Raw genomic sequence first — 17396 nt, forward strand, 5'->3', positions numbered from 1 at the left:
GGGAAAAATCAACTAAAAAACAATTAATTTCCCACCAGTTTCCTTCATTGCAACAAATTCAACCCCTGCCTAGTCCGTCGCACCTCAGAGCTACAATTTTCCAGCAACAGTATGTTCCTTGTAAATCTCCTCTGTGCTCTCACATGCCATCAAACAAGGGCATTGACATCCAGTAATCGAATAACTAAACCTACTGCTGTGTGAATTCGACTTGAAAATGAGCATGTAATGCGCATCAATACCACTCCAGATTCAAGATATTGACAATGCACAGAAACATGAGGTTTAACATTGTTTATTGTGCTGTCAAGAGCAAATGTACATGAAAAAAATGCCTTACATTTAAAAAAAAAGTAAACAAGCAAACTGCAGAACACTCCAAGTGCCACATACGCATCTATTTTAGAAATATTTTGCATTATTTTACATTAGCACAACAGTAACCAAAGTACAAGAATGTCAGATACAGGACGGAGTGGACAGCTATCTTGTTTTTCTCCTTCTCAGTTTTGTTGTTGTAAAAAGCATCTTATTCTAATGTCCTGTATCTTCTTTCTTTTTTCTCACCAGAACACAACCACAATCACAAAATAAAAACAAGCAGTGAACGATACCTGTTTAAAAAAAACACTTCTCAACTTAAGTCTTTTGGTTGGGAAAGCAATGAGCAATCGGTCTTGACAGAACATAACTTTTTTGAGCCAGACAGGAACGATCCAATTCCTGTACACAAGGGAAGGGGAAGGGTAAGGTGGGGAAGAGGGGAGCAAGAGACAGCAGCTAAGAAAGGTCTCATGAAGTAACTTTGTGGGAAAATAGAAAAGAAAAAGGTCACATAGATAAGAAAATCTTGACCCTTACTTAAACCAGATCACCTTTCTTTTTCTCCCGTACAAATAACGCAAAAAAACGTACATCTTGCAATGTTCTAACTTTTCATTAATCTCCAGATTAATAAATTAGGGCAAACAATAAATTAGATTTTTTTCAGCCTAAAGTTTAACAAGCTCTGAGCCCAAGTATCTACAACAATACTTGGGAATTCCACTACGAAACAAAAGTACAAATGTTTTCACATTAAAGCAAAATGGGTAATGGATTCCCTCGTGAAAGCACTTTAAAAAGGTTATTACACAAAAAGGGGTAATTAGTACAAAAGTGCCAAGACCTGTCAATTTTTTAATATATTTAGTAAGTTATAACCACTAAGAGGCTTACTACAAAGAAAAAGTCCAGCTTATCAATGCCAGCATTCCAGTAGTTCTTTTGTTAGTAACTCTTCAGCAACAGGAAACATAAAATCTTTGTTCTTGTCTCTCCCTCCAGCTCTCCAGAAATTCCGTCTCTGCGATGCCTTCAAAGTCTTCTGCAGTTCTTCACAATTACCCATGATACAAACTGCATGAGAGAGAATACCACCTCACACTATCCCCACCTCTTGACAATAACATGCATTTGCACAGCAATGAGGTCCCTTGGCACTGCACAGGAACACAATCAGACAACAACCAACACTGAGCCAAAGTAAGATAAGCTAATGTTTGGCCAGAGAGATCAGCTTTAAGGATGGGATTATGTAAAGGTTGCCAGAGGTTGTGCAAATGGCTATAGCAGGAAATAAGACCCAATTGAGGAGATTGGAATTTGGGTCTTGGAGGCAGCAAAGGGTTTGAAGAAAGTCGAGATGCGGTTATGTGCTAAGATAGAGGAACTAAGTAGTGTTTGTTTTGAATTGGTTGTTTATGACAGTTGCAAAAGAGAGGGAAAGAAAACCTGATGAGGAGGGAACCTTTTATCGGGTTAGCATATGATTTGTATGGAAAGCAAAGAAACCATGAGAGAAGGATCTGGGTTCCACAGACAAGCCAGGAACATGCATAAAGATATATGGAACTCAAAGAAAGCATGATTTCAGGGGTCGCCTGGGGATTATGAGCAAGAGAAGGTGGAGGAGGAGAGGGGGTGGCAGTGTGTCAGGCAAAAGTCACAACTGAGGGGATAGTCCTGATCTTATTGATAAAATAAGTTCATCACGTTGCATATGCTGTTGGAGATGAAAAGGGAAGGAGTTTACGGTGGCAATTAACTGGTGAAAAGAATCAGAGGCAAGACAGCTATTTTTGGGGTTTCAAGGCCATCCTGAAGTTGTGAGTGGTTTTGACAGGTCACTTAACATGATGCAATTAGATCTGCTGATTGAAGGACCTGCCTGGCAGATATGGGATTGAGGGTGTGTTGGTGGAGGCTATGCTAGAATGTTAGAATTCAGATGCAGATTGAGGATGAACACCACAGGATCAGAACCACCGTCTTTGGCTTAAATAAGGAGTATGGGGGGGGGGGGGGGGGGGGGGGGTGGGACTAGATGGCTTGGTGTTGGGGTAACAGATTTACTGGGATAGATCAAGGGAAGAGGTTAGAAAATATTACAGCAATGTAATTGCAGATAGCAAGTTAAATGAGGAAGCTATGAACATAGTTCAGTATGTATATGTGGAATGAGGGATTTAGGGGGGGCTGCAAATTTAGAGCAGGGAGCAAGAAAGTGAGGTGTTCACTCAGGGCTGATCTCACAACCTTGGACTATCTGATTAACTATTTTTGTCTTTATTGCTGTTTCTTTCCCACCTCTCTCCATCCTGTTGCCCCTTCGTCCATGGTCCATGTCTAATGTTTGCTCTTGGTGTCTGTTCAGGGTGTTCATTCTTCACAGGTGCTTGGAAAATGGCATATTGAGCCTGAAAAGGTATCGCCAGAGTAAAACCTGACCCCCACTTCCATGCATGTTCTTTGCTCATAGGAAATTGATCAGAGGCAGGCAGGCAGCCTAGTTAACTGAATTCCCACAGCCTGCTCATCACCCGAAATCTGCATTCCCAACCTGTGGACCGTGTACCTATTGTACTGTCCCTCCTATCACTCTATCCAAGAGGGACCAGCTCAAGTATGACCTGGGTTCTGAATCAACAATCTTCTTGTTCTGTGGACTGACTGTCTCTCCAGGATGTGCATCCCTTCACTGAGCCAACGAGACATTTTATTTCTGATGAAGCCAAAGTCTGGAGTTCCCAGAAGGATCTGGAAGATGGAGGCTCTTTGACAAACTTCCACAGGGGAAGGCAAAAGGAAGAAGCAAACGCAAAGCACACTGTTTATAACGAGAACCTGAAATCATGTGGCCCAGTACGTGATATCCCCAATGTGAACATGACCAGGGATCGGACAACAGATGGACAGACAAGCTGCACGGATTTGTGTATGCTGCAATGGCGGGACAAAATAAAACAGGGATAAAATAATCAAGATCGGCACGCATTGGCACTGTATTATGGATAACTGTGAGACCCAATGTGCGATCTTTAAAGCCCTTTGTAGCATGAAATCAGAAATAGTGAGAGGAATGCTGAGGCCATCAGCAAAAAGGCACAAAATCTGAGGCAAAAGGAGATGCTCTTTCCTTCCACGAGTCCTGTGAGCCACCAAGCACTAAAATGGAATGCCTGTTAAGCTAATTTTTTCTTAAACTGGATAAAATCTCTCTAGGATATAAATACATTAAACAGGAAAACATAGAAAATTATATATATGTACAAATACTTTTGTTTTAGCATAATATATATTAACATAAATATTCCTATAATGCTAATGTTTCACAAAGCATAATTTCCTTTTTCTCAGTTTCAAAAAAGGTGCTTGAGTAATATATAATTACGAAGCTTCCTACCACGGAAGCAGTTTCTAATCTGCATACCAGTAAGTACAAAAACCCAGTCTCTTTTCTCTTTCAATATCGAGCAGGAACTCTGTCCAACAAAACGTCTTCTATGTTCACCTTCAGAAACTCTTAGGAAGCCACCAGAGAGGCTGGGAGCATAATGGGAAAAGCTTGCTGTGGTTGTCCTCATCTCTGGTAGTATCTTTACACGATCCAGTGCTAATATCATACAAAACAAAAAAAAAGGATGTTTAGGCCGCAGCCTCACGCTGTCCTTGCCAACCAACTGGCCATCGAAAAGCAGCACACAGTACACTTTAATATGACTCAGTCGACCCACCCTTAACATCTGCCATGCTCTTATAAACAGTAATAAAAAAACGTATTATCTTAATTTTCCATGTGTACAGAAAACATTGCCCCTAAGGCAGGCCTGGGACTATGTTAATTCTCGTATATAGTTTGTACTTGTGGCATACTCGAGGACATTCATGTCAAGGGCTCTTTCTCTCTAGTTTCAGTGAGTTAGACATAGTCAATAACAGATACTGAGAGCGAGGAAACTTAAGAGTCCACGAGCTTGGAAAGTTGCTGTTTGGTAGTCAACCAGAAAGGGTTTTCTTCCCACACAATGTCCTTCACCTCTCTACAGCTATATATTACATGCAGAAAAACCATAGTAACTGCAACTTTGGTGCTAAAGTGTTCCAGCAAACACTTGGTCAAATATCACAAGGAAAAGCGGGAATGATTCTTTCTTTCTCTCTGGCACATTGTTGGAGCGAAATGGAGCCCGTCCTGTTCATGTCTCAGAGTTGTACATGAATTCACCAACCCAATACAGTCCATTAAGCAAGTGCACAATTGTAGCTGTTTTTTTTTTGTATATTTTTTGTATTTTTTGTAGCGGGTAAAGAAAATAGTCTTTCTGTTTATAGAGGTGTCTCACACCGTCTGATAGAAGCTGTCCGCCTGCAAGTTGTTTTGCTTTGTGTTTGGCATGCTGTAAAAACCACTGTGTCTGGAATCCGGGTCCGCCATTCTCAGCATCCTCTGGGAACTATCTACTTGAACCATGGTTCCTTTCTTACAGTCCACGTACACCAACTGGTTGTTCAGACACGAGGGCTGTTGGGATAAACAGAATTAATTCACTAACTTAATACCCACAACTTTGTTCTCTTTTCCACGTTTCCGTCTGTCATGGAATGCAGGTATTATTGTAAAGGCCAGCAGCTATTGCCCATCCCTCAGTATATATTGGCATTGGAGGCAGTCCAAAAGCAAATTCTTGGGAAGAGCGGGTTGTCTTTTCACCAGCTAAAGAAATATAATCTATATTCTTTGGAGTTTGGAAGAAGGAGCAGTGTTTTCAGTGAAACATATGATAGTGACAGGCATAACAGGATAGATATCAAGATGTTTTCTCACCAGTAATAGAATCTTAACTAGGAGTGTATAGTTATAATGTTGGGGGGGGGGGGGGGGGGGATCATTTAAAACTACAGAACAGAGGTTGGGGAATGTGTTGAAAATGTCTACCCTAGCAGGTTATGGAGGCTTGATCATTGGGGTTATTTAAATGGGAAATGGATAATTTTTGAAAGATCAGGGAATTGAGGGCTAGGGGAATCTGGCACAGAAGAGGAGTTGAGGCTGAGGCAGATTGGCCATGCGCTTATTAAATTGTGGGGTAAGTTTGAGGAACCATTAAGCCTACTCCTGTCATTTTCTTCTATTTCTTATGTTAAACTTAGTGGCTTGTCAGGTTATTCAGGAGGACAGCAACATGTCAGCCATTCTGCTGGCAGTCTGGATCACCTACGAATAACAAGTGTTCTGAAGAAATGGAAGGATTGTTAAATAGAAACAGAAAATACTGAAAATTCTCAGTGGGTCAAGGGAGCATCTGCAGAGAAACAAACAGATTTATCAGTTCCATTTGTTGACTTAGAATCATAGTCACAAAGCTATTCAATACAAAAACAGGCCCACCTTGACCAAGTTGGCATATTGGGCTAATTCCATTTGCCTGAATTTGGCCCATGGTCCTCTAAACCCTCCTATCCATTTATCAATCAAAATATCTTTAAAAGTCATAATTGTATCCACTTCTATAGTTCCTCTGGCAACTCATTCCTGATACAGATTACCCTCTGTCTGAAAAAAAAATTACTCCTCTCTCACCTTAAGCCTATGCCCTCTAAGTTTTAGAATTCTCTACCCTGGGAAAAAGACTGTAACCATTCACTTTATCATGATCTTGTACACCCCAATAAAGTCACCCCAATAAAGTCTCCTATGATCCAAAGAAAAACATCCCAGCCTATCCAACTTCTCCCTATAACTGAAGTTTATAAGCCCAGGAAACATCCTGGAGAAACTTGTCTGATAACTGGTAAAACATACTGGTAAAACTCTCCACACCCTTTCCAACTCAATGGCATCTTTCCTAGGATTGGGTGACCAGACTGCACAAATACTACGTTCAATATCACGAATGACTTGTACATTGTGATGTCACATCTTTTGTACAATTGTGTCTTTTTTTGTACTCAACACCCTTTCCAATGAAGGCAAGCATTGCCAAATGTCTTTTCCACCACATTGCCCACTTGACTCTTTTGCTTTCAGAGAACCATGGACCTGTACTCCGACATTACACTGTTCTGCAACATTCTCCAGGGTTCCTCCATGTACTGTGTTACGCTTTACCCAGGTTTGACATACCAAAGTGCAACACCTCACATTTGGCAGGGTTACATTCCATTATCCATTTCTTGGCTCACCTTCCTAACTGACGTAGATCCTGTTGTAAACTCAGATATCGTACTTCACCGTCCACTATACCATTAATTTTGGTGTAATCAGAAAATTTACAAATAACATTAAATACATTGTCGTCCAAATTGTTAATGTATACGATAAAAAGCTGTGGAATCAGCACTGACCACAGCAGCATTCCGCTGGTCCCAGGCCTCGAAGCCAGAAATGCAATCTTCCACAACTAGCCTTTGATTCCTTCTTCTAATCCAATTTTAAATTCAATTGGCTAGCTCAGCTTGGTTGCCGTATTATCTAACTTTCCAGATTAGTCAACTATATGGGATCTTGTCAAAGGTCTTTGTTAAAGTCCATATTATGTCCACTGCCCTGCTCTAATCAATCCTCTTGGTGATCTCTTCAAAAAAACTCTCAGATTTGGGAGACAAGATTTCCCATGCACAAAGGCATGCTGACTATCCCTAATAAACCCATGCCTATCCAAATGTTGGTAGATCCTGTCCCAAATCATTCTTTCAATCAACTTTCCAACCATTGATGTCAGGCTCACCAGCCTGTAGTTCCCTGCCTTGCCCTTGCTGCCTTCCTAAATAATGGTACAACATTATCTATCCTCCAGTCTTCCATAAATTCACCTGTGGTAAACACGATACACATATCTCTGCAAGGACATCCACAATTTTCTCCTACTGTAGTTTCTCACAGGGATGTATTTGGCCAGCCCTGGGGATTTATCCACTTTAATAGTATTAATTTAATATCTCTTCCGTCTCCTGCAGTTCTACACAAAGGCAGCAGTGCTGATCTTTAAGGGGATCGATCTATTCTTTTCTAAACAAACCTTTTATTTTATTTTAGTTTAGATTAGTTATGCTAAATCTGTCATGTGTCTCCATCATTTTCCTGACCAGTACCTCAACATCTCTCATCAACCAGGGTTCCCATAATTACCAACCTTTCCCTTCACCTTAACAGGAACATTCTGCCCCTGTACACTTGCTATCTCACTTTTGAAAGCCTCCCACTTGCAAGCATCCCGTTACCTGCAAACTGTCTAGCCAAAAGTGTAACCTCTACAAGTTCTCACCTTATTCCTCCAAACTTGGCCTTGTCCCAGTTTGACCTTAACTTGTGGGTCAGCCCTCTCCATCTCCAAAATTACTTAAAGACTAATATAATTATGGTCACTGGCCCCACTGTTGCACACACTCATTCATGGTGACTATTGGAAGGACCATAATACAGTCCCAAAGTGATCATTCCCTTCCTGTTTCTAAATTCTACAAATGAAGCCTCCCTGGCCAACCCTCTCAGCATGATAATTATGCTTCTGTGGCTGGATAGCACGTAACAAAAGCTTGTCACTGCACTTCAGTACACATGACAATAAACTAAACTGAAACTGAGATCTCCACGATTTAAAAACCAAACCTTTGCCACTGCACCAGCTCCTCAGTCACGTATTCAGATAACCCATCCTTCTATTTCTGCTCTCACTTGCACATGGTACTGGAAGTAATCCAGAGAGTCGTGAAGAAGGTGCAATAAAATAACTACAACATTTTGTAACTACATTGCCACATAATGAATGACATTCCTCACTTAACACCATTATGGTCACCAATATGATAGTCAGTTACTGAATTTAAATTTACCAGGTTCTATAGAGGAATTTGAGCTTGCACATTTGGATCATGGATCTAGGCCCCTCAATTGTTAATCAGCAATTTAGTCCTGATGGAACTTTAAGTTTCCTCCCACTCCAGTTCTCAGTCTTATTGGGACCACTTACTCAATCATCAGTTCCACAAGCTTGACAATGGACAGATGCTGTTCCACCAAGGAGACGCGCATTATTTCACAGAAACCCTGCTGCCTAGAGAATGCACAGAATCTCTGGTCCTTTATCTCAATCATAAGTATACATGCGATAAGGAATTAGTTAAGGATGTCGCACCTTTGTAGGAGCTCTGTAACAGGGCACCGGGATCCACTGCTTCTTCTGGTTAACCAACAGCAGAGCGATGACGAGAATGAGGGCAATCATAACAGGCACAGCTACCCATGCCACTGAGCGCATGGCAGAATCTTCATTGTCCCGCGGGTAGTCTCCACCTATGGCGTTCACACGGAGATTCTCTGTAAGGGTAGTGAGAAACAAAGGCTTGTTACTGGAGATAGGCACAAAAACTAGTGTAACTCAGCGGGTCAGGCAGCATCTCTGGAGAAAAGGAATAGGTGACGTTTCGGGTTCAGACCCGGAGGTGGGTCGCCAAGGACATTGAGGCAGAGAAACCAGGTACAAGCTCACGGCAGAGGTGATGTGCATCTACGACAGCAGCGCAACCAATTCAAAACTCATTCTAAATTTCCAAGGGATAAAAAAAGGCACAAAGTGCTCGAGTAACTTAGCGGGTCAGGCAGCATTTCTGGAGAGCATGGATAAGTGACGTTTCACGTCTGGATCCTTCTGCAGACCAACCTGCTAAGTTACTCCAGCACTTTGTCTTTTAAAAATGAAATCAGGACTTTTCTTCAGACTGATGAAAGAGTCTGAAGAAGGGACATAACTGTCCATTTCCCTCCACAAATGCTGCCTGACCCACTGAGTTCCTTTCTGTGGATAGAGATAAAATGCTGGAGTAACTCAGCGGCTCAGGCAGCATCTCTGGAGAAAAGGGAATAGGTGACATTTCGTGTCGAGACCCTTCATCAGTCCTGACCCGCTAAGTTACTCCACATTTTGTGTCTATCCGGTGTAAACCAGCATCTACAGTTCTTTCTTAAACATAGTTCCTTTTCGTATGGTTTTGAACGAGAAACAATCTCTGACCATTGTTGGAAGTCTGCAATAAAGAGAATGCTGGAGGTCAGTCAGCATCTGTAGAGAAGGAAAACGCGAGTTAATATCACAGATTGGTGCTCAGAACTGATCACCTCTTACAAACTAGAATGGCTGTTGGTCTGAAATTGATTAACGCAATTTTGGGTCCCAGGGTGTGAAGCATACAGTATTTGGCAGATTGGAAAGCTAGTGAATTGCTGGAAGGACTTTTAGTCCCTGGATGGTGGGCAGTCATATCGGAGGATCAGAGGAGTAATATCCAAAACATTATCGATATTACCGTTCAAAATAAATTTCCTATTAATTATTTTTTACCTTCCTTTGTAACTGTTGTCTTTTTATAGGACGATGGATTCTGCAACTGCTTCCCCTCTTCAGCCCAGTGCTCTGAGGTTACTGAGGATTAGAGGGCTATCTAACCCCTACTGTACTCAGTTGGCTGAAAGCACTGTGATGTGAAAGGTGCAACACAACTGCAGGTCTCTATTGCATGAGGTTATCCGAGTACCATCTAGGCCAGCAGTGGGTAGGGTGATGCTGCTGTTCCCGGTTGCAACCCTGGGCAGCACGATGGCGTGGATCAGCTGTGACTGGGCTGCAACATTGTTGCACTCAAGCAATGTGACTGTACTGACAGTCAGGAATTGTACAGAATTGTATATAACCATATGGTTATATGGTTATATGGTAATAAGTCGAGTCATACGTCAAGATACAACACATATTTATTAAAGTCCACTTACAGATTTGGTCTGCAGGACATTACAGTCACTAGCAGCTACTCAGACTGAATTATGTAAGCAAGATCTTGGTAATATAAATTGCATATTAGGCGGAGCAACAAGCTACTAACAAGCACTACAATTGGTTAGTAGGAAATAACCAATCTCCATCTTTCCTTGTAGAAACAAAATAAAGCATAGATACGTGGGAACATGGTGGCTAAGTAATATAGGAACCGGAACGTTAATAACGCATATGGGGAAGTATAAATGTTTACACAAAATCATCGTATTTAATGGGTTGCCTGCTGACCCGTCCAGTGTGTGTGCGGTACGAATCCACATCTCCTCCTTTCACCGGTGAAGTGACTGGGGAGGAGACAGTGGATGTGACCGGGGACGGCACCGGAGACCCACCGGGTAGAGGTGGTAAAGTAGGTGAGCTGGGCGCTGAACGCCGTGGAGAGGCCACGGGGGGGACAGTCTCTGGTAATGGAGCAGCCGGCCCGGTAGTGGGAGGGTATTCAAAACGCGAGACCTCTAGATACGGAGTTGTAGGACGCGGTTCCTTCACATGAAGGGGATGTTGACAGTTGCATCTGTAAATGGTCCCATCCGCCCTAACCAGGTAGGAGCGCGGTTCTTTGGCAGGGCTGTGGATGTGACCCAGACGGCCATAGCCCTTGTTGGTCTGAAGGCGAACAACCTGGAGAGAGGTTTAAGTGGTTTCTGGACTTGTCGAAAAAACGTTTTTGTGTATCACGCTTGAATTGTAGTTGGACTGCGGGCGGAGAATGGACCTTTAGCCACAGAAGCTGCTGGAGTACAGATAGGGCAGCACGGGTTTGACGAGACATAAGTCGTTGGGCTGGGGAACCCAGTATGGGATCCCTGGCAATGTACCTTATGTTGGGCAGGTCCAGGTAGACGTCAGATTTAGCAAGGTAGGAACGTTCCATTAGTTGTTTTGCACTTCGGACGGCCCGTTCGGCGAGTCCGTTGAACTGCAGAAACTCAGGGCTGCTGGTGATATGTTGAAAATCCCATCGCTGTGCGAAGTTTTTGAAAAGCTGGCTGGTGAACTGACTGCCGTGTTCGGATAGAGGGCGTGCAGGGGAACCGTGCATGGAGAAATGGCGTTGCAACTTCTGGATAACTGCTTCAGATGTGATGGTTTGGAGTAGATCAATGTCAAACCAGCCCGAATAAGAGTCGACGAGAACCAGATAGTGTTTCCCATGACATTCGAATATGTCGGTGGCTACCGTGGACCACGGTAGAGGAGGAACCAGGTGCGGCAGTAAGGGCTGCTTCTGCTGGTGTGGCATCAGGCTTTTGCAGATGGTGCAGACTTCAGTTTTGTCACGTACATACAAGATCATACCAGGCCAGTAAAACATGCTCTGTGCCCGTTGTAAGGTTTCCTCAACACTGGGGTGGCCCCTGTGGACGGCAGCGAAGTACTTGTCCCGGAGGACGGCTGGGACAACTACCTTGTGGCCCTTGACCATAATCCCGTCCTGTAACACCAGTTCGTTGTGAACCAGGAAGTATGGGTGGACCGTGAGCGTGGTGCTGTGTTGTTTATCCGGCCAGCCACACCGGAAGACTGAGGACAGCAATTGTAAAGTCTCGTCAGTAGCAGTGTACTTTACCAGGTTGCTTAGGCAATCAGTGGGAACATACGATACCTTCATTACTGAGAACTGGTCCTGTTACATAGGACCTGTTGTTTGCTGGTTTTGCGTGGGGCCCTTGCTAGTGTGTCAGCTATGTGCATGTCCTTGCCTTTTTTGGAGACAATGTTGAAATCAAAACGGTGAAGCTGCATCATCATCCGTTGCAAGCGAGTCGGAGCAGCGTGAATGGGTTTATTCAAAATGGTGACCAGCGGCTGGTGGTCTGTTTCTATAGTCACAGACTTCCCAAAAATAAAGTCTTTGAATTTTGTGCAGGCGAAAACCACTGCAAGCAATTAGTTTTCAATCTGGGTGTAACGTTGTTCAGTATCGGTTAGTGTGCGAGAGGCATATGAAACAGGCTTGCAGTCGTCATCGGTAGTGGTCTGGAGGCAAGCAGCGCCAAATCCGTACTGGGATGCATCACATGTGAGTGTTATTGGTAACTCCAAAGCAAAATAGGCGCTGGCCAACTGCAACTTGAGGATATCAAAAGCTCTTTGGTGCAGTGGATACCAGGACCATGCAGTGTCTTTGTGTGTCAGTTCCCGCAACGGGGCAGATATGTCGCTGAGGTTGGGAATAAATTTCCCCAGGTAGGCAAAAGTGCTGGAGAAACTCAGCAGGTGCAGCAGCATCTATGGAGCGAAGGAAATAGGCAACGTTTCGGGCCAAAACCCTTTTTCAGGTTTCAGCCCAAAATGTTGCCTATTTCCTTCGCTCCATAGATGCTGCTGCACCTGCTGAGTTTCTCCAGCACTTTTGTCTACCTTCGATTTTCCAGCATCTGCAGTTCTTCTTAAATAAATTTCCCCAGGTAGTTGACTATTCCAAGGAATCTTTGTAGACACGTAACGTCAGTAGTAACCAGCATCTCGTTGATAGCAGCAGTTTTTGTTGGGTCTGTTCTGAGACCATCACTTGTGAAAACATGTCCGACCTAGGTAACTTCCGGGACTAGAAACTTGCACTTCAGGGAATTGAGTTTGAGCTGAATGTCTTTGGCACAGTCCAACACTCTCTTCAGATTGGCGTCATGCTCAGCCAAGTCGCACCCGTAGACGAGAATGTCATCAACAATGATGGCACATGGATACCCCGCAAACAGTTGTTCCATCGTGCACTGAAAAACCTCGCTGGCAGAGTTGATGCCAAAGGGCATTCTCAGGAATTTGTAACGGCCGAAGGGGGTACCGAACGTAGTAAGGTTGGACGAGTCTGGGACCAGCGGAATCTGCCAAAACAAGCTTTTGGCATCCAGAACGGAGAACACTGATGCGTTGCCTATTTGAGTGGCAATTTCCTCTACCGTTCGCATAGGGTAATGTGGGCGTTTGATAACTGTGTTGAGATCCCTGGGGTTGATGCAGATACAGATTTCCTCCTTGTTTTTCTTCATTGCAACCACCATGGTAGAAACCCAGTCAGGTGGGTCAGTAACTTCAGCAATGACACGGAGGGAGACCATCCGCTTGAGTTCATTGTGTACTCTGTCACGCATGGCATGCGGAACACGATGTGGTGCTCGAACCACAGGAGTGACTTTGGGATTAATGGCGATACTTGAGGGGCAGCTTGCCAAGCTCATCGTTAAACAGTTCTCTATATTGAGACAGTATTTGCTGAGTGGAGTCCTCAGTGAGAAAGAGTTGATGGGCAGCGCGGCCAAAGTAGACTAGGCCTAGATCGTAGACTAAACTTCATATAAACCTTCAGGGTATGAGACTGCGAGCCGATGATGCAGTTTAAATCAGTTTGTCCAAGCAGGTGTAGAACATCACCCCCGTAGGCCCGAAGCGTGGCCGAGGCCTTTTCAACATGTTCAGCATTACGGTTTTTTAAAAACTCAGATAACGAGATGACACTACATTTCGCGCCGGTATCCATCTTTGCAATCACAGGCTGGTTATTCACAAACATCGTTACCTCAGGGTCAAGTTGCACATTAGAGGAAGGTAGGAGGGAGTGGATGGCTGAACTGTTATCTTCACTTGCAGAGAGCTGAGCGTGGGATGGCTCCTCAAGCTCCTGGCTTTCGTTATCAGCAAGCTCATGTTGTAACAGGTGCAAACTCGTCCTTGGGATGGATTGAGTCGCACGGGAATTTTTTGCAAAGTGATTGAATTTCTTGCAGAAATTGCAAATTTTACCGTAAGCAATACAAAACTCCTGACCCGGAGCATGAGAATAGCTACAATTAGGACATCGAGCAGCAGACCTTCTCTGCTGCCAGGCAGCGGAAGGCTGCAGACGTTTGTTACAACAGGAGGTGCCTGTAAGGTTAACACTATACTGGGATGGCTGCCCAGAGATCACAGACTTTGTGTGAGAGACCGTTATCTCAGCAATCCGACAGGCATGTTCGGCTTGATTTAGAGTCAGTTCAGTGTTACAAAGTAATTCGTCTCTCACCTTGTCACTGAGCATACCTCCAACGAGTTTGTCGCGGATCAGTTCATCGCATAAATCTCGAAAATGACAGCGCGCAGCCATGTGTTTTAAGTCACCGATAAAGCATTCCACTGGCTCGCCAACTTGTTGCTTACGAGCAAAAAACTTGTTACGTTTGATAATAGAGTTCGAGAGGAGGTCACACAACTGTCTAAACTTTGCAAGTAGGACAGCAGGGTCATCAATCGTTTCTGCAAGCACTTGGATCTGACCATTTGCGTCTAAAACAGCAGGCTCAAAAGTAAAACGGTCCGCACGTTTCATTACCTCAGGACCAGCCAGGTTTAGTAACACAGAAGCACGTACATCTGGAGGATCGATGCGATGAACGATGCAAATGTAGTGAATGTAGTCGCGCTCGAAAAGGCGCCAGCGTTCAGCAATGTCAGAGTCAAAGATCAGAGGACTAGGACGGCTAGACGAGTTTGCCATGATAGAGATAACAGGGACATAAAATAAATATAAAAAACAAAACCCGATAAACGTGAATGGAGTAGGTAAGACTCACTTCTTGACAATATGTAATAAGTCGAGTCGTACACACGTCAAGATACAACACATATTTATTAAAGTCCACTTACTGCATTGGTCTGCAGGACATTACAGTCACTAGCAGCTACTCAGACTGAATTACATAAGGAAGATCTTGGTAATATAAATTGCATATTAGGTGGAGCAACTACTAACAAGCACTCCAATTGGTTAGTAGGAAATAACCAATCTACAGGAGTGAAGCAACTACCAAGGCAATGGAGGCCAAAGGACCTTCGGGCAACTGTTCCCCTCCTCCAACGTGAACCAACAGCTGGGAGCAGGGTTCAAAACAGACAACTAAAGAAGAATGGTGATGAAAAATGATCTGTAAATTGTAGTAATATGTGGTGGATAACACATAGTATGTGCATGATGCAATCGATCACTCCTATTGTACACAGTGGGAGTGGGTGACACAAACCACATGACAACCCTTTAAAATACTGATGGATTACAGCAGGGAATTAAGGCATAAACAGTAATGTGACTATCTTCAGTCTGTGATGTAGCTGAATAGTTAGTTCCCTTACTCTTTTTCAAATGAAGGACATTGATCGATTGAAAGATACAACACGGAAACTGGTCCCTCGACCCACTGAGTCCATGCCGACCATTGATCATCTTCTCACACTTGTTTTGCTTCTTCCAGAGAGAGAGCACAATGATCTCAGCGTGGGACTTCACCTGAAGAATAGCGGCTCTGTCATGGTCACACCCTTACTGCTGCACCTGATGCGAGGTGGTGAGGGTGGAGGGAGCAGTGTTTGGCCAAGAGTTTCACACCTACAGTGGAATTTAACCCCACAAGTTTTGATTCAGAGGCAAGACCTCTACTTGGTGATCTACATCTGACACAACAGAAGAGCTAACCTTGGGAAACACAAGGCAGTATTTACAGGTCATTACATCAGCAACTGGGTCCTGGAAGGAAAGTTAACAATGGCTGCAATTCTACCGACATGCAACAGCTCAGAGAATACAACCGAGGCCTGTGTGCCGGGGAGTAAAGTGCCCCCTGACTTACCATCATCCCGAAGGTGGGCAGGGATTTCGTTCCCACTGGGAGTCGGCCAGAATGGTGCTTCCACCTCAATCTCTCCTCTCTGGTCAAATTTTTCAATGGGAATGTTGGTTGGTTCCGGCATGTGCAAGTCTAAAGGGGAGAGTGAGAGCAGTTAAAGGCATTGGAAAGACCCTGTTCCTCGGCGATTGGGTAAACACTGCTAGGTCACATGGAGACAAATTGATGCTGTCCTGTAATGCCCCTGTCCCACTTAGGAAACCTGAACGGAAACTTCTGAAGACTTTGCGCCCACCCAAGGTTTCCGTGCGGTTCACGGAGGTTTTTGTCAGTCTCCCTACCTGCTTCCACTACCTGCAACCTCCGCCAACCACCTGCAACCTCCGGGAACCGCACGGAAACCTTGGGTGGGGCGCAAAGTCTCTAGAGGTTTCCGTTCAGGTTTCCTAAGTGGGACAGGGACTTAACACTGCTGATCACCAGGACTCTCAGAAAACCTCACTCCACGGACATAGATTAGAACATGTTCCTTCCTTTGAGATTGTCCCATTAGTGGAAACTTCTTAACAACTACCCTGTTATGTCCATTGGATCTTATATGTTCAGCAAGAACACGCCTCACTCTCCTAAACTCCAAAGAATACAGATCTCACTATTAGCTATAGCAACGCTCTCCTCCCAGGGAGTTACTTGGTGAATTTGTTCAAACCTGTCTCCACTGCTAGTATATCCTTTCGTAAATAAGGGGACCAAAACAGTGCGCATTGTTCCTGAAATGGCCTCACCAATACCCTGTGTAATTTTAACTTCTCCATTTCTAAAGATGACACAGGGGATGGAGGAATCTGGAGCAACAAACAGAGAAACTCAGCGGGTCAGGCAACACCTGTGGTTGAGAAATTAACAGTTGACGTTTTAAATCAGGACCCTTCATCTGTTGTCTGCTTCTACATTCCATCCCCTTGCAATAAAGTCCAATCTGCCACTTATGGGACGACAGATGGCACAATGGGCTAAGTGTTCGGCTGGCGACCGGAAGGTAGCCGGTTCGAATCCCGCTTGGAGTGCATACTGTCGTTGTGTCCTTGGGGCAAGACACTTCACCCACCTTTGCCTGTGTGTAAATGTAATGTAATTATGTGAAGCACTTTGGGGTCAATGCAAGGTGACTAAAAATGTGCTATATAAATAAGATTATATTATTATTTATTACTTAATTACCTGCTACACCTGGCCGCTACTTCTTGGTGTTTGGTTAAAGTGTTTCATTCTCTGTGTTCCCTGTGGGCTTTAGATAGGAATGATCGTGGAAGAGGGCTGAGGACAAGTTGCGGTCACTAGCCAAGGCAATACATTTACCTGGACACACTGGGCAGCAGCTTCCCTCCATGTAGACAGGCTCCAGGCAGGGGAGGGGTGGGCAGCTGACCGTCGAACAAAGGGTCTGGCCCTGGAGGCAGTAACAGTGGGTGCAGCTGTCGATATCCCAACGCTCCTCATCCGCATACGTCCTCTCATTGAAGTGGCACACCACTTTACTCGGAATGGTCTCCTCTGTGGCAGAGCGGAGATCATGGGAAACAAAATGGAGCAACATTAGTGTGTTGCCATGGTTGTTCTATACTTCCTGCAGTTGTTCTATACT

At 44.2% G+C, this 17396-nt stretch overlaps 1 protein-coding gene across 2 annotated transcripts in view; it reads right to left on the minus strand.

The window, feature by feature from the left end:
* Positions 1–279: 279 nt before the first annotated feature.
* Positions 280–17396, minus strand: part of crim1 (cysteine rich transmembrane BMP regulator 1 (chordin-like)) — a 212727-nt gene continuing 195610 nt past the window's right edge. Inside the window, exons 14-17 of one of the 2 annotated variants that reach the window (XM_055639319.1) lie at positions 17111–17305; positions 15755–15883; positions 8457–8638; positions 280–3934 (exon numbers count right to left, since the gene is read on the minus strand). In XM_055639319.1, the coding sequence (XP_055495294.1) occupies positions 3920–3934; positions 8457–8638; positions 15755–15883; positions 17111–17305 (521 nt within the window). In that variant the 3' untranslated portion in view covers positions 280–3919. Of the gene's footprint in view, positions 3935–4562; positions 4844–8456; positions 8639–15754; positions 15884–17110; positions 17306–17396 lie in introns of those variants that run through there. The other variant, XM_055639318.1, reaches the window with a different exon arrangement.

The sequence above is a fragment of the Leucoraja erinacea genome, chromosome 8 (assembly GCF_028641065.1).
Source record: "Leucoraja erinacea ecotype New England chromosome 8, Leri_hhj_1, whole genome shotgun sequence".
NCBI lineage: Eukaryota > Metazoa > Chordata > Chondrichthyes > Rajiformes > Rajidae > Leucoraja > Leucoraja erinaceus.